This window comes from Sorex araneus, chromosome 6, assembly GCF_027595985.1.
Source record: "Sorex araneus isolate mSorAra2 chromosome 6, mSorAra2.pri, whole genome shotgun sequence".
NCBI classification, from domain to species: Eukaryota; Metazoa; Chordata; class Mammalia; order Eulipotyphla; family Soricidae; genus Sorex; species Sorex araneus.
The window spans coordinates 1,719,503-1,738,561 of record NC_073307.1 but is presented as its reverse complement, the minus strand read 5'-3'; the positions used below and the strand labels follow the sequence as shown (position 1 = coordinate 1,738,561).

Below are 19,059 nucleotides of genomic sequence, written 5' to 3'. Positions count from 1 at the left end.
GGATGCTGGGATTCTAACCCAGGTCGGCCGCATGCAAGGCAAACACCCTCCCCGCTGTGCCATCGCTCCAGCCCTGAAACTCTTGTTTGTGGGGGGGGGGGAGGCGGGAACGCGAAGGTCCGGACGGACTCTCCTTTCCTGCAAGAGCAAGGAGCGGGCTCCCAGCCGCCCGTTTCCCGGCAGAGCTGGGCAGAGGGAAACTAGGTTTTCTCCTCGAGGTCCCCACGGCCTCACTCTTGACCCAGCAGACGGCAGCCTCTCTCCAGCCCGCTCTCTGGCCCCTGGACAGTGCTCTCTCGCAGCCTGGGGGCGGTGCCTCCTGGGGAGGGGTGAGGGGAGCCCGCGGGCAGTGAAGGTTGCTGATGGGGTGCGTACGGAGCAGGACTTCACAGAGCAGCACGCACAGCGCTGTCTGAAATATTTCCCGTGTTCGGAAAGCCAGTGCCACTTTGTCCTTGAAATTTCTTGGATCTCTTGTTGGGGGTGGTGCTCGGGGGCCTGGGCTCAGTCCTGGCGATTCTGTGGTGCTGCTCAGGCTCCCGGGAGCACTGTGCGGGGTGGGGGGAGCCGGGCGGCTGCGTGCGAGGAGGGCACCGCCCTGCCTCTAGCTCTCAACCGAGTTCTTTTCTTTTTCTTTGTGTTTTGCGCTCAGGGGTCACTCCTGGTGGGTCCGGGCTGAGCGTCAGGTGTCCAGGCCCGACCCTGGCAAGGCCAGCTCCCGCCCCGCTGGACCGCTGCTCAGGTGCCCGGCCCCGGTCTCTCCCTGTGTGAGATCAGCGCACTGACATTTAAGGAGGGTGTGCGGGAACCGCGAGACAGAGAGCCCGCGAGTGATTGCTATCGCGTGCAGACACGGGCCGTCACAGCGCCGTTGTGACTTCACTGCATCTCCCAAGGGACCCGCAACACAAGCCCTGAGCTGCTCCGGGCGCTGAGGGCGGAAGCGCAGCAGGGCCCTGGGAGGTCCTTTCCCGGGTGGCCTCTCTGCGGCAGTGACTGCTGAGCACTGATAAGGGGCCACGGGGACAGGCTCCCGGGGGTGGACGCGGTGGGTCCCTCTTCCCTCTGAACTCTCACCTCCGAGACAAGCGCCATCACCTCCCTGTCCATCTGAGAGAAAGAGTCTGTCGAGCTTAACGTGCCCGAGCTTCTCTCCTTCCCCCGCAACATGTGCCGAGCGCCCGGTGCCCCTCAGAGCCTGGCGCGGACTGAGCAGTCCCCAGCGGCCGCGTGTGTTTGGACAACATCCCTGGTTCCACAGTCATCGTCAGTCAGATGAGTGATATCCAGGAGGAAGCTGTTATTTCTCATTTAGTATAATTAAGATAACGATCTTGATGTCAGTGAAATTACAAGGTGGGGCAAGTGATGGGGAAATTTTGTGGCAGCAAAACTGATTGGACAGACACAGGCTTCCATTCCGGTTTGCATTTTATTATTCACCCACTGTGTGTCAAGGGAAGGCCTCAGCTTCTGAAGTCACTTAGTTTCTAAATCTTTAGATCAAATTCCCTTTCTAACATACAGGATGAAATGGAAGATTAATATCTGCAAATAGCTCTGTAAGGTGTAAGAGAAGCACATCAGTGCTTATCTTATGCTAAAATATGTTTGCGAAGCATAAAACCTTTCATTAGTAAGACTTAAATTCTTGAAAAAATAACAAAATCCTTGCAAAATGTGCAACATCTTTCTTTCTTTCTTTCTTTCTTTCTTTCTTTCTTTCTTTCTTTCTTTCTTTCTTTCTTTCTTTCTTTCTTTCTTTCCTTCTTTTTATTGAATCACCATGAGAACAGTTACAAAGCTTTCAGGTTAAATTCTCAGTCATACAATGATCCAACACCCATCCCTTCACCAGTGCACATGTTCCACCACCAAGAACCCCAGTATATCCCCCACCCCCCCAACCCCCGCCTGTGTGGCTGATGATCTTCACTTTACTCTTTCTATACTTTGATTACATTCAATATTTCAACAGAAAACTCACTATTACTATTTGGAATTTTCTCCCAACAATCGTATCTGCCGAAAAAGCATCATTTGATAATTTGTTTTTCATTGCTGAGAATGAAGAGCATGGGAGGTTTTGGATTTCTGGTATTTTAGTAACTAAGTCCAGAGAAATTTCTGCCAGAAGCCGCGTCACTGAACGCTCATACCTTTGTCTAATGGGCTCCAAAAGATGGCGGTCGCCACGCTGCTGCCACCGACAGGAAAGGCCCAGGGACTACCCCTTTCCCCTCGGGGCCGGGGCTTAGTTCACAGTCTAGAGGAATTTCTGCAAGAAGCCTCTGGGTTCCGAAATTAATCAGTGGGCCTCCGGGATCATGGCCGGTCAGGAGCGGAGGAGCTGTTCCTGTGGGGCCGCTTGGAGTCTTGCCTGGGCCGCAAAATGTGCAGCATCTTATATAAAGGGTGTTAAATCCAAATACAAATTTTATGTATGACAAATAAGTCACTGTCACTGTCACTGTTACCCCGTTGCTCATCGATTTGCTCGAGCAGCACCAGCAACGTCTCCATTGTGAGACTTATTGTTACTGTCTTTGGCATATTGAATACGACACGGGGAGCTTGCCAGGTTCTGCCGTGTGGGTGAGATACTCTCGGTAGCTTGCCGGGCTCTTCGAGAGGGTCGGAGGAATCGAACACGGGTCGGCTGCGTGAAAGGCGAATGCCCTACCCGCTGTGCTATTGCTCCAGCCCTGAATTCTTCTTTTTTAGTGAGGGAGAGAGTCTAGTGATAAAGCAAGAAATTAATATATTTGGACAATCGACCTGAAACCATAAAAAAATACATAGGAGAAAGCATGGCAGAGAGGCTCCAACACCTCCAAATCAGAGGCTTACTTGGATACTCGATTGCATGGGAAGGGGAAACAAAAGCAAACAAATGGGAGAGCCCAGCAGAGTGGAAAGTGTCTACACAGCAAGTCAAGATGCGATGCGGCGCCCAGGAGAACGTATCTGCGCCTCAGCCCCCACGGGGTGAGTAACCGAGACACACGGAATGAGGAAGCCACCTTCTCTCAGGGAGTTCTGGGAGCAAGGGGCTGGAAGGTGCTGCTGTGTCTGACCCTCTCTGAAACCTTGAGGGGAATTTCTTACAGCTTCACACATAACCACAGAAACACAGCCCTCTATACACACCTCCCCCTACACACACACACACACTCCTGCACCACACCTGCACAACACAGTCTTATACGATACACTTCTACACCACACCTACACACAACAACACTTCTACACCACAACCTGCACTCCTGTACCATGCACGCTCTTACACCACACCTACACACTGTACAACACACCTCACACACTCTACACAACACCCCCACACACTCCTATACCACAACTACACACATCTATCTACACATTCCCGCATCACACCTACACAGACTTCACCACACCACCTCCACCATGCCCCCCGACAGCCACACCGCACATACACAAGCGACCCCACACCTACACACTCCTCTACCATATCCCCCACACTCCCCCACACCTCTACCACACAGCTACATCACACATACACACACAGCCATAGCACACAAACACACATTCCTCCACATCTACACACACAGCTATACCGCACACACACACACAGCCACACCGCCCCTACACACACACTCCCACACCACGCCTACACACATTTTTACAGCACACCACACACATACCCTTAGACTCACTGCTGTGTCTTTATGCTCTTTTATGTTATTATCTACACTAACCCTCACATTTGAAAAAGATGTTTTTCTGCAGGAGGGTTTTTCCATAATCATAAAGGTTTGGGCTAAACATTAACTGTGTCCTTGGTCAGTGAGAGCACACACATTAGCTGATGTCCTCTGAGGGCAGAGGGTGGCCAGCGGAAAGCTGAGAACAACAGTTTAACAGAATCTCTAAAGAAATATTTATGATACAGGTTAAAAGATAAATGGGTGAATATTTACCAATAACCAAACTTTGTATTCCTGTCCCTATTTATCAGAAAATTAATCAGTCAACAAACAAAACCCTCAACAAATAAAAATCCTTAACAAAACAGGGAGAAGGAATGTACCTGAAGATAGTAAGGGCCGAGGGGAGCAGAGCTGCGTCAGGCCAGACTCAAGGGAAGACGGCATTGTCCCTTCTGGGGAGAGGGGCACCGCAGGGACCACCCCTTTTGGGGGAGGCAGGGCCGCTCTCTGGACTAAAGCCCTCGCCACAGCAGCCAGGCCTGATAAAGAGATGAAAGGGGTCCGAAAAGAAGCAGAAAAAGAAGTCAAACTAGCGCTACTTATAGAAGATGGATAATACACACAGAAAACCCTGAAGAAGCCATTGAAAAACTCAGGAACAACGAACCAATATAGCAAAGTAGGAGGTTATAAAACCATCGCAAAATACGCTGCATTTCTTTTCTTTTCTTTTTTTTTTTTCTTTTTTGGGTCACACCCAGCGGTGCACAGGGGTTAGTTACTCCTGGCTCTGCACTCAGGAATTACTCCTGGCGGTGCTCAGGGAACCATATGGGATGCTGGGAATTGAACCCGGGTCGGCCGCGTGCAAGGCAAACGCCCTCCCCGCTGTGCTATCACTCCAGCCCCCCAGAAAAGTCTTTTTAACAAATGGTGTTGAGAAAATCGAATAACCACATGTAGGAAAATGGAAACCAGCTACGCTCACATTGCGTACAGCAGAATGAAACTGGGCCAATATCTCACACCATCCACAAAAGTTAATTCAAGATGAATTAAAGGCCTTGAGAACAGGCCAGAATCCATAAAATATGCTGAGGAAAACATAGGCGGAACTCTTCAGGATATGGATCTCACAGGAGTCCTTAAAGATGTGATTCAATTGACAAAGATAACAACAACAGCAGCAGCAGCAGCAGCAACAACAACAACAACAACAACATCAACAGCAAGCCCATATGGGACTACACCAAATTAAAATAATTTTGCACAGAAAAATTATGTTGTGCTAAAATTAAAAAATAATATCTGGATGGGAGATGATATTTACACCAGACAAAGGACCAATAAACAAGATATATACAGCAATCCCAACACTCGATGACCTCAAACCCCACAACCCCATCTAAAAACAGGAGAGCAGACGGACAGACGCTTCCCTCCAGGGGCATCCGTGTGGATCACAAGACTCAGACCACCAAGCGGGGGAGGGGGGAGGTAGAGGAGTCAGCAGAGGTGACTAGAGGCGACGTGGACGCATGTCCAACAGTGCAGGGTCTCGGGGACTTGGCCATGGTGGTGCTGGTGCAAGGCAGCAACTCTGTACACCAAGACCACAGACTTTAGAGCTAGTGTAACATGTTACGTAAACTGTAACAAATTAAAAAGTTATACAGGATATTGATTAAAGAAAATTGGTGAATTTTTTTTCTTTTTGGGTCACACCTGGCCATGCACAGGGGTTACTCCTGGCTCTGCACTCAGGAATTACTCCTGGCGGTGCTCAGGGAACCATGTGGGATGCTGGGATTTGAACCCAGGTCGGCTGCATGCAAGGCAAATGCCCTACCTGCTGTGCTATTGCTCCAGCCCTGAAAATTGGTGAATATTTACCAAAAATCAAAAAATTAGCATCCTATTTATCAGTAATAGATCAGTCATATGATTTATTTAAAAAGTTTTAAAGGAGGAAGAACAGAGAGAAGAGAAAAGGGAGGGGGGAGAGATGGAGGGGGGAGAGAGAGAGAAAGAGAGAGAGAAAGAGAGAGAAAGAGAGAGGGAGAGAGAGAAAGAGAGAGGGAGAGAGAGAAAGAGAGAGAGAGAGAGGGAGAGAGAGAGAGAAAGAGAGAATGAGAGAGAGAGAGAAAGGGAGAGAGAGAGAGAACGATGAAGAATCGTTCAAAGGGAATCGAGTCTCTCCGGGAGGAGAGAGCTGAGAGGAGCCAGTAGCCCGGACTCAGGTGCTGGCTCCAGGTGGGAGTGTGTTGCTTGCCCTCGAAGAGTCAGTCTGACAGGCCTCTCCCCAAACTGTCCCCCCACTCTGGGCTGACAAACAGCCGCTCTTGGACCTGCAGCTGCCTCGTCCTTTCAGCAGGAGCCCAGCACGAAGCATGGTTCAGTTTGTCTTTCCAATAGACTTAATATTTATTGGCGGGAAGCGGTCTTTACTATCCTTATCAATACTTATAGCCCTAAAAGTATAAATTTGTAATGCGTGTCACCTAAAAAGTTAATGTTGACCATGATTTCAAGTGAGTCAACATAAAAAAAGTCATTGAACTTTTCTGTTTTGTCGCCGTGATTTAAATGGACTCATATTTAATACTGTGTACGAGGCGCATTTTTTTGGGTTAAGGTAATGAGTTAAGCTTTCAGAGCTGCGCACTCTGGAATGGGCACGTCGGACAATAATTCAAGCAAGGTGCTGGGAGAAAAACCAGGCATGTGAGACAAGAATGGCACCTGGCCAGCTGCACCTGAATCCGGGCCACCAAGCAGGAATGCTGTTACCTTCAGGGTAGACCCAGACCAGACCTGCCCCGCGACCAGAGTGTTCAAAGCGATTAGTCGCTGCTGCCGGCCGGCCCGGGATTAGAGGGAGTAATTACATATCTTATTTTTGTTGATGAACCTGAAGCAATAGTCATAAGCACTGAATTCCACAGTGTCAGCAGAGATCAGGAGAACACAACAGTGAGACTGACTTGGTGGTGACCTGGTGAACGGCCCGGGGCTCGCTGGGGTCCTGGAGGGGGTGTGATCTGGCTGCCACCAGCCCTGTCCCCTGGCCTCCGTGCTCAGCTGCTCTCACTTCTTCCTTTCCCAGCCTGCTCACTCCTCTCTGGCCTGGCCTAGACAGAGCGTCACAAACCTCTGCCAGGCCAGAAGCTGAGGCCCTTCAGCTTCAACTTCCGGCCTGAACTGCCCAGATGACTTTCGCTTTGGTTCCAAGCTTGGTCAATGATTTTCTCATCTTCTTCCCCTCCACCTGGGGCAGGGAGGGGCTCGAAAGAAGTGCTTGGAGGGCCTAATAGTACCCAGTTGATCCCCAATATTAGTCAAAAACAGTCAGCTGTGTGTTTTAGAGTTCTGTTTGGGTGTAGTGATGGCGGGGAGGGGGCACCAAGGCCAGACCCAGGGGTGCCCAGAGGGTCATGTGGGGTCGGGATCAAAAATCATCGCCTCATTCATGCAAGGCACGTGCTTCAGCTGTTTACACAATCTCCCCTGGCCCATGTCTTCTGTTTCCTTTAAAATTCAAATCTAGGACCACAAAGGAATGAAGAGTAAACTAGGTAGTAACCTGCTGCAGACATTTCACAGTATAAAGTAGAAAACGTGAATGTAACGTTGGCAAAAACTTGCTTTGTATGAGCTCTCTGTGGACTGAGTTGGAAGAACGACGTGGCAAAGTCCCTCTTATCCCAGCCCTGGGTGTTCCGGGTCAAACGCTTCCGGGGAACGTTCACTCAGAGTTGGGTGTTTCAGTGCTTAGAGATGTAGTGATGCTTTAGATGGAAACTCTATGAAGAAACCATTACTTTGATGCAATATTTTAGGTGGAATCTTGCAAAGTGGCTGCTCCCCAGAAGCCACTTTGACCTTACTGTGCACTTGAGGGGTGAGTCCACATCCTCCCTCACACGTGGGGGAGGCAGCCATAGTCGGAGAGCTTTATGGAGTACAGAGATTCTGGCCCGGGGAGGTCTTTGTCCTGCTACAGTTAGAATCTACGCACCCAGCTCCTATTCTGGACGTGAAGGGGCGGGGGCGAGGGCACAGCAGGAGGGTGTGTGTGAGCGGTCAGCCGGGCTCAGTCCCCAGCGTCCCACCCCCCAGCACCCCCAGAAGTGAGTCCTGAGAGCAGAGCCAGGAGTAACACCTGAGCGTTGCCGGGTATGGCCCAATCCTCCCTGTCCCCCAGCCCCCCAATAAAACACCTATTATTAACATGAAGCTTTAATTATTGCTGCAGATAAGGAGAAAGTAGAGTTCTTACTCAAATTAAAGGAAGTCCCACAGATATGAAATTCAGAACGGGACAGTTTCTCCCAACTCAACACCAGCTTTTTTGTTTTTTAAGTTTCAGGTGTATATTGATCCAGCACCCGTCCCTTCACCAGTTCCTAAACACGGGCTTTTTAACAAAAAGATCCTTATAGCCTCTGTTTAGCTTCTCTGTTGTTGCCATTCACTGTATCCCTGTCATTGATTTGCTCGAGCGGGCACCAGTAATGTCTCCATTGTGAGACTTGTTGTTACTGGTTTTGGCATACTGAATACACCATGGGTAGCTTGCCAGACTCTGCCATGCTGGTGGGATACTCTTGGTAGCTTGCCAGTCTCTCCGAGAGGGGCGGAGGAATCGAACCTGGGTCGGCCACATGCAAGGCAAACGCCCTACCCGCTGTGCTACCGCTCCAGCCCTTTTTGAGGTTGCTGCTGTTACTGATGAAGAATGAACAGGAGGGATGCAGGGCTGGCTCACAGACATGAAGCCAAGGGCTCACCCTCAACGCACCCCATGTGCTAGGTCTGGCCCTGAGACCCAGCGTCTGAGACGGGCAGCACTGCAACAGAGTGGGCGATCTCAGCGCCTGGAGGCCAGGCGTGTGACCTCAGTGAGCACTGCAATCAAGGGTGTACCCCAGCATCACAGCAGCAAACAACTGCAGTCGGAAAGGGGCGGAGGTGAGAACAATAAAATTCATAGTAAAACAGAACTGTGAGATCATTTTTCAAACGATTTTTTTTTTTTTTGCTTTTTGGGTCACACCCGGCGATGCACAGGGGTTACTCCTGGCTCTACACTCAGGAATTACTCCTGGAGGTGCTCAGGGGACCATATGGGATGCTGGGATTCGAACCCGGGTTGGCCGCGTGCAAGGCAAACGCCCTACACGCTGTGCTATCGCTCCAGCCCCCATTTTTCAAACAATTTTTAAAGAAACTAAAATATTTCATATTCCCATCAGCTAGAAATCCCAAAGCTGATTTTGTGCATGCAATCACTTTCTTCATGCACATTTATGAAAGTGGATCCGAGTCATGGGGGAAAACGCAGGGTATGTTCAGGACAGTCCCCCACGCTGTCTAAGACAACAGACTACCTAGAGAGCACCTACAGTGAGAGGGAGAGAGCTCAGGGTCAAAGTCATCTCGCGAGTCACTGTGAAAATGAAAACGTTTGCAAATTACAATTTGGGGACTCAACCCCATTTCTGATAATAATATAAACAGAATTGAGGGAATCAGGAACTATTTCAGTGGTAAAACACGGGCCAGGCTGGCACTGGGACAGAACAACTCCTGTTCCCCTTCTCCTCTCTGCAAACTCACAAATAACAGAACCACAAGACTGGAAAAGGGGACTTGGGACTCATTTACGTGCTCTACTGGAGCTATTCTTTCTTCCTTAGGTGAGTGCAACCGGAGACAGGATGGGCCTTAGCAGTCAGGCACGGACTCATCCCTGCTCGCGCTCACTTGAAGGAGACGGCTGGTGTTTTGCTGAGAAGAGCTGTAGGCTTTTATTAAAACATGAATTTCCAGGGGCTGGAGCGATAGCACAGCGGGGAGGGCATTTTCCTTGCACGTGGCCAACGTGGGTTCGAATCCCAGCATCCCATATGGTCCCCTGAGCACTGCCAGGAGTAATTCCTGAGTGTAGAACCAGGAGTAACCCCTGTTTATCGCCGGGTGTGACCCAAAAAGCAAAACAAACAAACAAACATGAATTTCCTGTCATCCCTAGTCTAGTTCCCAAACAACAGTGAACAAAAGCATTTTTCACTTATAAAAAGGAACAAACCTATCTGGGCATCAGGGATTAAGAGTCAGACTGTGTGGTTCTGTTAAACCGGGCCGAGGTCTCCCTGCAACAGTCACTCAAGTTGCGATGCGATAAGGAAAGGGTCTTTATTGTCCAGCTCGGCTAGCCGGAGCTAGGGCCCTCGTCTGCTCACCGACACAGTGGCAGCCTTCTTGGAACGAGTGGCCCCGAGTCTCAAAAGTGAAGTGCTTTTATAGCATAACATTATGTTACAGGGACTTTCCTCGAACCAACCTTTTGGCCACAGCCCGAGGGGGTTTCCGGCCCTTGTACTTACCTGATTGGTTAAGTTGGAGTCACATAACGGCTGCATGAGTTCTATAAGGGTTATATGGGTCGGGAGCTTCCCTACCTGCATCATATCGGTAACCATTAGTTGATATCACCACGGCTATCTCACTTCGGGGAAATCATGACTCAACTCCAGGTCTCTGTGCTCAATTCTGGAACCGAAGCCCCGGCCTCACTTCTCCTGGCTTCTCCATGAGCCCGTCATGGCGCTGCTTCTGCTTCGCCACCTCCCAGTTCTAGAAGGCGGGAGACCCGAGAACCTTCAATTGTCTAGAGACTTGAAGAACGTCTGAGCACCTCTTACGTTTGGTGGGACTCACAGGCCACAGGTGGTGATGGGGATCGAACCCGGGCCCAGCCCAGCCACGCAAGCACCCTGCCCACTGTACTACTGCTCTGGCCCTAACTGCAATCATTTTGTCAGTTGCAGCAGACGGTGGGTGGCCCCCCTTAAATCACAAGTACAAGGTGAACACTTCCCTACTAATTTTAGGGCACCAGGCTATGTTATTGTTGGAAAGTAAGTTTCCTGTGCATCCAAACCGTATCCGGTACCATCCATCCTGCCTTTGTTTTTGTGCAAATCATGCTTCGTTACAGGTATGTTTACCTACCTTAAGATCTCAATAAGAAGAGATCATCTTTCAGTGGAAAGCCACGGAAGCCAGAGGCTGGTTTCAGACTCGCGAGTGCCAAGAAAAATTTCCCTCCTTCCAAAACATACCAAATAAACTGAACTAAGAATGTTAAAATTTCTTTGATAAAAAGTAAAGTTGTTTGCACTTTAAAAAGTACCAGATGGGGCTGGAGCGATAGCACAGCGGGGAGGGTGTTTGCCTTACATGTAGCCAACCCAGGTTCGATTCCCAGCATCCCATATGGTCCCCTGAGCACCGCCAGGGGTGATTCCTGAGTGCAGAGCCAGGAGTAGCCCCTGTGCATCGCCGGGTGTGACCCAAAAAGAAAAAAAATTAAAAAATTAAAAAATACGAAAAAGTACCAGAGCTTAGCGTCATCTGGAACTGCGGCGGCAGGAAGCCTGGCTCGGGACTGACCGGCTCGGGCTGGCGGGCTGGCTGCAGCCGTGGGCTGGACCGGGGGCCGTTCTAGAAAGTGCTTTGGTTCAAGTTATCACGGGGACCTCAGAGCAGCCCCTGGGGAAGTGTGAGCAGGACCGGATGACAGGGACCCAGATGGCGGGTGGGCTTCAGCGAGGAGAGCGCAGGCCCCCAGGAGAGGGGGTGGGAAGGCAGCGCGGGCGTGAGCTTTTGCAATAGGGCTTCCGAGCACGGGGCTCTTCCCTGTGGGAGCAGAGGGAGGGCGGATGCCTGAGAGCAGGAGCACGAAGGGGTGAGAGGACCTGGGAAGGACGAGGGACGCTGGCCAGGGACACTTCCAGGCAGATCTCTGCTCCTCGGAGCACAGCACTGCCGAGTACTGGATTTCTGCTGCTTCTCACCTCACCGCACTCTGGGGTGCAAACGCGCTGCGGGGCTGGGGACGGTGCTCGGTGGCGGAGCTCATCAGTGCTCCCCAGGCAGGGGCCCCGAGCTCACGTTAATCCATTCAACTGTGTTCCAAGTTATTATGACAGTTACTACGAATCCCCGCTTTTCCTAGAGAACCTGTGGCATGACAAAGTCCAGAGGCAGCCGAGAAGGCACGCAGGGTGAGCGGGCAGTGAGCCGTGCCCGGGTCCCGGCACTGACAGGGCACAGCGCCGAGGGAGTTGGCACCGAGGAACCCCGAGCTCTGCTTTGCCCTTTACAAGGACGCCTCAGACTCCTTATCACTGAGTTTCAAGGCTTTCCTGTGTCGGAACGGAAGGGATATCATCCTAATCCTCTTTCATAGATTAGGGGTTGAGAGAGGGAGAGAAATCAGGTTCCTGAGTCTGCAGCCCTGGCGGCTGAAAGGCTTCGGGATCCGCCACGTCCTTCTCCTGCTCTCATCTGAGAAGTTTCTCTGTATGACCTTAGTGGCGGTGGGAATTGCCATTGACTGATGCAGAAAACAGGGAAGGGGTGGTTTGCCTTCACCCAGAAGACTGCGGACTGCAGCTGCCCAGAGAGAGTCTCCGCAGACAAGACATCTCTGAGCCAGGAAAGCTCGGAAAAGTCTCTGGGTCGTCGAGTCTGCATTCCTGTTGCAGGAACTCTGGTTTCCATGACCCTCTGGAAGTTCTCGCTTTTCCTGTCTCTCCAGCTGCGTGCCTCCTGGAGTCGCCTCTTCTCCCATCTCTGTCAAACTTCTACTGTGCCTGCAACGCACCGGTCAGCTGCTCTGTGAATTATTGGCTCAGCATCTTTCGCAAACAGGCTCCTATCTTGGCCTCCTGCAACCCCTAAAGTCTCCCTGTCATACTCGCTCCCGTCTGACCCTAATTACAGGCTTCTTAAAGGGGTTAGAAGAGACATATTTTTTTTTTCAGGGTGGGAGCTCCCAAGCATACCCTAAGGGGGCCTAAGGCGAGGGGAGGGTCATTCCTGGTGATTCTCAGAAAACAAGGTGGGACGGTTCACTGCCTGTCCGGGCAATGCTCTGGGGCGCAGGTGATGCTGGGGATTGACCCTGGATCTCTGCACATAAAGCCACAGGCCCCTGATGCCTGGCTATCTCCCCATACCTCATAACATGTTTTCTTTTTCCCATTAGCTTTTGACCACAACCTGCGGTGCCCAGAGGCTACTCCCGGCGCTGTGCTCAGGGGTTGTTATTGAATCCAGGTGTTCTACATGCCAAGCATGCACACGGCCCTTTGATTTATCTTCAGTTCAGAAAAAACAAAGAAAATGCGTCTGCTTATGATTCCATTTCTAAAGCACATGGACCTTTTAACCAATGCATAAGTGATTTCATTGACTATTTTCAGGTTGACATTCAGCAAACTTTTACTTAGAACTCTGCAATTTGCTGCAGAACCTGCTCTCCTAACTTACACTCGGTTCCTACAGCGCTACAGAGAGGTGGCGGCCGGCTCAGGGAGAGTTGGAAGCTGCTGAGCTGATGCTCCGTTATCTGAGAAACCTCTCAGAAGAATTTCCTACGTTCTTGAACCGCTTCCTCGTTCCCGGTTCATCCTGTTCCTTGCCGCTCTGTCCTGGAGTCAGCCTTTCTCTGAGGAGTCCCTTCGGGCGGAGACTCATTGTCCAAAGCCCAGCCCTGGGCTCGCTGGGCATCCTTGCTGTTGTGGCGTGTCCCGTCCTTGCTGCAGTGGCGTGTCCTGGGCCCTGCAGCTGCAGGCAGGCAGGGCTCAGTCGAGACCCTATTCCTTCTGTGTGTTCACTTTGGAAAGCCAGAAGTTTACTGTGATGCCTCCAGCTCCCCTCAAACACACAGAGTCCTTCCCAGTGTTGTGTCTTCCTGTTTTCAGCTCCCTTTCCTACCAAAGCTGGCTGCGACTATCTAATCTACTTGGCACGGAATCATTGGATCAATTCCTTTACGGAAAACTGATCTACTTCTAGTCTCATCTCCTTCCCGGGCACCTTCTTTCTTTTCTCCGGGATCTGGTGCCCCAGAATTCTGCACCCAGATTCCCATAGTGGGAGGTTGTGTTTCCTATACGTCCACACCATTCTCACAGACAAATACTCGTGTCCTCCAAGTTCAATTCGATCCCAACACTACCTGCCCCGAGCCAGGCTCATGTCCCACGGGTCAGGCCTTCAGGCCCACGGGTGGCACCTCCCACCCCCCACTCTGTAGGAAAGTTGAGGTTGTCTCACATGCTCTGGCCAACCAGCGACAGACCAGGAGTCCGTGTCCTGGGGGCGGGGGTTCCTGCGCCTTTGCCGGGGGTGCAGGGAACTGACTGCCTCTCCAGCTTCCCCAAGGGCAGGACTGGGAGCAGCGGCTGGGGAGGCAGCGCAGGGCGGGGTGCGGGGTTCGGGGTGCTCTCTTTCTACTTCAGGGGCCACTCGCCCCACTCGCCCCAAGTTCCCCAGCCCCAGGCTCCGAGACCCTGTGCTTTGCCATTTTCAGAGAGCGGTCACGATCCTGACCGAAGGCATCCCTGGCCATGACCGGCCCCGGTTCCCTCAGAGGGGGGTCCTGGGGAAGTGGGAGTTCCAGCCTCCTGTCAGGTGGAACGCACTCCGAGCAGCACCTCTCCAGCTGGAGTGCTTGTAGAAGTCACCTCCCTGGAACAATGAGGCTCTTTGAATGCTCCCATCAGTTGGGGAATTACCAAAGGGCTTAGGGGCTGTGCAGGAAACAGGAAGAAGCCCAAGTCCACATTCCTCAGACAAATGAGTATCAGCAGCGCCGTGAAGAGACTCAGACACCTGCGGCTGCACCGTGCGGTGTCCCTTCATCCTTGTCCCTCCCTGGGGACTTGGTGCTGGCCCACTGTGCAGATGCTCACACCTGCCAGGCTGTCTGTCCCTCCAGACCTCCCGCTGCCCTGGACACTGCAGCTGGCCGCCTTTCTCTTCCTGCTGGGGGGGGGAGGGGGAGCTGCTGCTTCCTCTGTATCTGGGGGCTGGCGTGCGTGCTGCCCGAGGGACCACCTCTGACCCACCACATCGCCTTTCCTGACCCGTGTCCCTGGGTCAGCCTGCAGGGCTGCAGCTGCCCCCTCGGCTTCCCTCCTCGCGGACAGCCCTGTCTGGCCCAGGCCTCAGTATCCTGCTTTGGGCGCAGTGGCCCCTCCGAGCACGGTCCGTTTCTCCTGCAGTGGAGTGGAGCTTCTGTCCCGCCTGCTGGCTTTGGGCCCACGAGGGAAGAGAGGATCAAGAGGGAGGCACCTCTCAATTTTCCTTTTTTTTGGGGGGGGTCACACCCAGCGATGCTCAGGGTTTACTCCTGGCTTTTCGCTCAGAAATATCCCCTGGCAGTGCTCGGGGGACCACATGGAATGCTGGGAGTCGAACCCGGGTCAGCGGCGTGCGAGGCAAACGCCCTACACGCTGTGCTATCTCTCCAGTCCCTCTCAATTTTCCTTTTAACTGGAAAATTGAACCTGTATTCTTCCCCTAAATATTTCACACTTCGTTCTTACAATTGACCATTTATAAATTAGACTTTCAGAAGAAAGGGACTGGCGTGGGTCCTGGACATTCTCCTACTCCAGCACTCCTGTCCATGGTGCTCAGGTCAGATGACTTCCCCCGCTTGTGGCCCAGGTGCCGCTCTGAAAGCTAAGGGCACCTTGCAGCATACTTCTCAGTGCATGCCACCCTCATTACTGTTCCTTTCAGTTATCTCACATTGAGGCAAATTTCTTAGAAAAATTATAATTTATACTTTACCGACATTTTCATTTAAAAGTTTTTTTCCTTCAGTAATGACATTGCTAACAGAATGTTGTGCTTGGGCCCTAAAACGTTTTCTGAGTAATACTTCAGTGATTTCATTTCAGTTGGGTAGAAAACCTAGAGATTAGCTTCACCAACTTGGTAGTTAGTAACTTAACAATTTTCTGAAAACTTTCTCCTAATTGCATGATGTTAACTGTATTTGGCACACTTGCCAAGTGGGGATTTTTTTTTTTTTGATAGTATATTGTCTTGTAGGATTGATGGTCTGGCAAATTATTCGTGTGATGATAGTGGCAAATAAAATCTTATTTTCAAAACTTACATAGTATGGAAGTTTGCCACAAGGGTGAGTGGGGGGTGAAGGGCAGTGAGGACAGAAAAGGAACCAATGACCATTGATCATTTTGGAAATGATCATTTTGGACAGGAACTGAATGTTGAAAGTATGTAAAGGGAGATACTTGATAACCTTGTATTATCTGTATTGCAAACCATAAGGCCCAAAAGGAGAGAGAGAGAGAGAGAGAGAGAGAGAGAGACAGAGAGAGAGAGAGAGACAGAGAGGCAGAGAGAGACAGAGACAGAGAGAGACAGAGACAGAAACAGAGAGACAGAGAGAGACAGAGACAGAGACAGAGAGACAGAGAGACAGAGAGAGACAGAGACAGAGACAGAGAGACAGAGCGACAGAGAGAGACAGAGAGAGAAAGACAGGGAGAGACAGAGAGAGGCAGAGAGAGACAGAGAGACAGAGAGAGAGAGAGGAAAAGTGGGCCGGGTGGCAGTGGGAAACTGGTAGTGGGAGGCGTAGGCTGGAGAAGGGACGGGTGCTGGAACCCTGGAGGTCTGGAACCCAATCATGAACAACTTTGTAACTGTATCTCACGATGATTCAAAAGAAATTTTGTATGGTAAAATGTTATTACTTCAAAACCACTTAAGTTTGTGGAAATGTCAACATCTCGCCAATGCTGCAGTTCAGGCTGGCAATGACCAGCTAGAGAGGCACAGGGCAGCGTTTCCCAAGGTGGGCAGAGCCGCTCGCATCCCTGGACTCAGCCAGGAGGGCGGCAGTGGCCTCTGGGCGGAGGCGGGCGGAGGCAGGGGGCGTTTCTGTTTGTAGGGGCTGCAGAGACAGTACAGCGGGGAGGGCGCCCGCCTGGCATGCGGCCGAGTGGGGTTTGACCCCGGCACCCCATACAGTAGCAGCACCAGGGGGGGTCCCTGAGCAAAGAGCCAGGCGCAGCTCCTAAGCATCGCTGGGAATGGCCCCAACCAACCACACAAACAAAAACCCAACCAAGAAAGGGTAAGAGTGCATTTTCAGGAAGCACTGAGCGATTTTCTTTTTTTTCCTGAAAAGGGGCAGCAGAGCACATGTTTGGGGACCTTTGGCCTGGCAGAATGACAGGAGGCAGTCACTGCCGCCCAGCCCAGTAACCACCACAAGTGAGGGCTCAGCGGGACCCCGCTCCCCACCCCGGGTGAGGGCCTGAACCTAAAGAGTCCACCTGTCACTGACAGCCCATGCGCCAACTTCCACGGGGGGAGCATTTGCCTGTGAGCACCCGTGAGCCTGGCAGTCCTGTGGACACACCTGCCCGCTGTACCTCGACCTCGAGGGCCAGGCTCCGGCCGGGCAGGAGTCCTGCCACGGGCCCTGTGGGCCGGTCCTCCCCCGCCCGGGGCCTCCCAGGCTCCGGGAACCTTCTGGGCACCCCTGCGGGTGACGGCGCCTCGCCCTGCCAATCCACAGACCAGCTGCTCCCAGCCCCGGTGCCCCGCGGTTCCTTCCTTCCTCCCTTTCCGCGGAGACGTCCCATCCCCCCTCCTCAAACTCCCCTGGGAAAGGCCGGTGGCTGTGGACACCTGGGGACCTGGGTCTCGGTCGGTCCATTCCCCACGATGACCACCACCAGCCCCACCTCTGCCGCACCCTGGTGGGCTGCCCCGCGGGTCTTCAGGACCACTGGGGAAGGGGCCGCCTCATCTGTCCGGCCCACCGCCCTGCAGCGGCCACAGGAAGGGCCAGCGCCTGCCGCCCGCTGCGATTCCGCTTCCTGGACAGCTGAATTGGGCCAGTGGGACAGAACGCAGTTCCTGCTAAGCGCCCGAGCACAAGGGGCTCCAGGCTGTATTGTGGGAGGGCGACCCCCGACCCCCGGGATCAGCGGACCCGAGGGAGGGAGCCGGCTATCAGGTAACAGGGGAGGGCGGGGTGAGTGCGGCCAGGGGAGTGTCACCACGTGCGCGGAGGCGGGGATAGGGCCCTCCTCTTATCTGCAAAGGGAGCGGGCTGGTCCCCAGGTCCCCAGCGGACTCGTCCAAGATAGGGAGCGCTGGGGAGGGGGAGAGAGCGCAGAGGGAGGGGGCCGAGAGGTGGGGGCGGGGAGAGAGAGGTGCAGCTTTCCGGGTGGACACAGGCGCAGAGACCGAAGCAGGCAGGTGAGGGCTCCCGGCCGGCCCAGCCCCAGAAGCTCGCCGGAGCGGGAGGGGCGGGCCGTGTCCACGCGCCAGGCCCCGGCCCTGAGAGCCAGCCCCGCGCCCCCTGGGGCCGAGCGGCGGGAGGACGGCCGGACGCACGCGGCGCCGGACCGCTGGCCCCGCGCCTGCCCTCGCCGCGCCCGGGCCGGGCCGTGCGTCCTGCTCCCCGCGGGCTCTCCGGAGGCGGGGGCCGCTGCCCGCCCGGGATGGGCCGGGGCCGCGCGCTGGCCGCGCTGCTGCTGCTGCTGCTGCCCGCGGCCGCGCTGGGCGCGCCGGGCGCCGCGGAGGCCTTCGGCGAGGACGTGCTGCGCGTGTTCGGCTCCAACCGCAGCCTGTCGGCCCCGCAGCTGGCGCGCCTGCTGGAGCGGCTGGGCGCCGGCCCGGGCGCGCTCCCCGGCGCGCTGCACTTCAACCAGGTAGGCAAAGGGCACGGCGGCTTTTCGCAACCCGCGCCGGGGGTGCGGGCGGGCGGGCGCGGGGCGCTGGCGCGGGCGAGGGCGCGGGGCGCGGGGCGCGGGGCGCAGGCGCGGGCGAGGGCGCGGGGCGCGGGCGAGGGCGCGGGGCGCGGGCGCGGGCTGGCCAGCCGGTCTCCCGCAAAGGTGTGCGGCCGTCCAGGGCTGTCCAGGGCTGGGCGCACGGACGACACGCGCCCCCCGTAGCGGTGGCCGCGGGGACACAGGGCCGGGCGCTCGGGCCCTTCCCGCACGTGGGGCCGCCGGGGCCGGCGCCGACCCGGTGGAAGAACGCACAGAAGCACAGCATCGCCGGCCGGGGGGCACGGCGCGGGGCTGCCGGGAGTGACCACCTCACACCTGCTCCTCCGTGTCGGAGGGCCACATTCCCACAGCGGTATGACACCGTGGGGGGCGGTTTTCAAATTCGCGGAGGAGGCGAAGTATTCTTTCAATCTCTCCGCAAACTGGCTCCTCCCCACTTCTGCCTTGCCTTGATTTTTTTTTTCTCTCTTCTGGTCTGGTTCTGGCTTAAGCGTTTAATACTTTTTCTACAGATGGTGCGTGCGTGTGTGCGTGTGTGTGTGTGTGTGTGTGTGTGTGTGTGTGTGTGTGTGAGACACAGGGCTTCTGTGGTCCTACGTGTTTGGGAAATATTGCCTATTAAACTCCACTTTTGGAAATGTCACGTCTTCCAGTGCACCGACTTTCCCTTACAGTTAAGGACAAAGCACTTGGGTTTCTTGCTAATATCAGCACTGTTCCTGATTATT

The 19,059-nt window shown here is 53.7% G+C and overlaps 1 protein-coding gene across 2 annotated transcripts in view; it reads left to right on the top strand.

The window, feature by feature from the left end:
* The first annotated feature begins 17,781 nt into the window (after positions 1-17,781).
* SLC39A8 (solute carrier family 39 member 8) overlaps positions 17,782-19,059 on the top strand; it is a 36,957-nt gene continuing 35,679 nt past the window's right edge. For both annotated transcript variants that reach the window (XM_055143894.1, XM_055143895.1), the window contains exon 1: positions 17,782-18,250. In XM_055143894.1, coding sequence (XP_054999869.1) covers positions 18,041-18,250 — 210 coding nt within the window. In that variant the 5' untranslated portion in view covers positions 17,782-18,040. The remainder of the gene's footprint in view (positions 18,251-19,059) is intronic.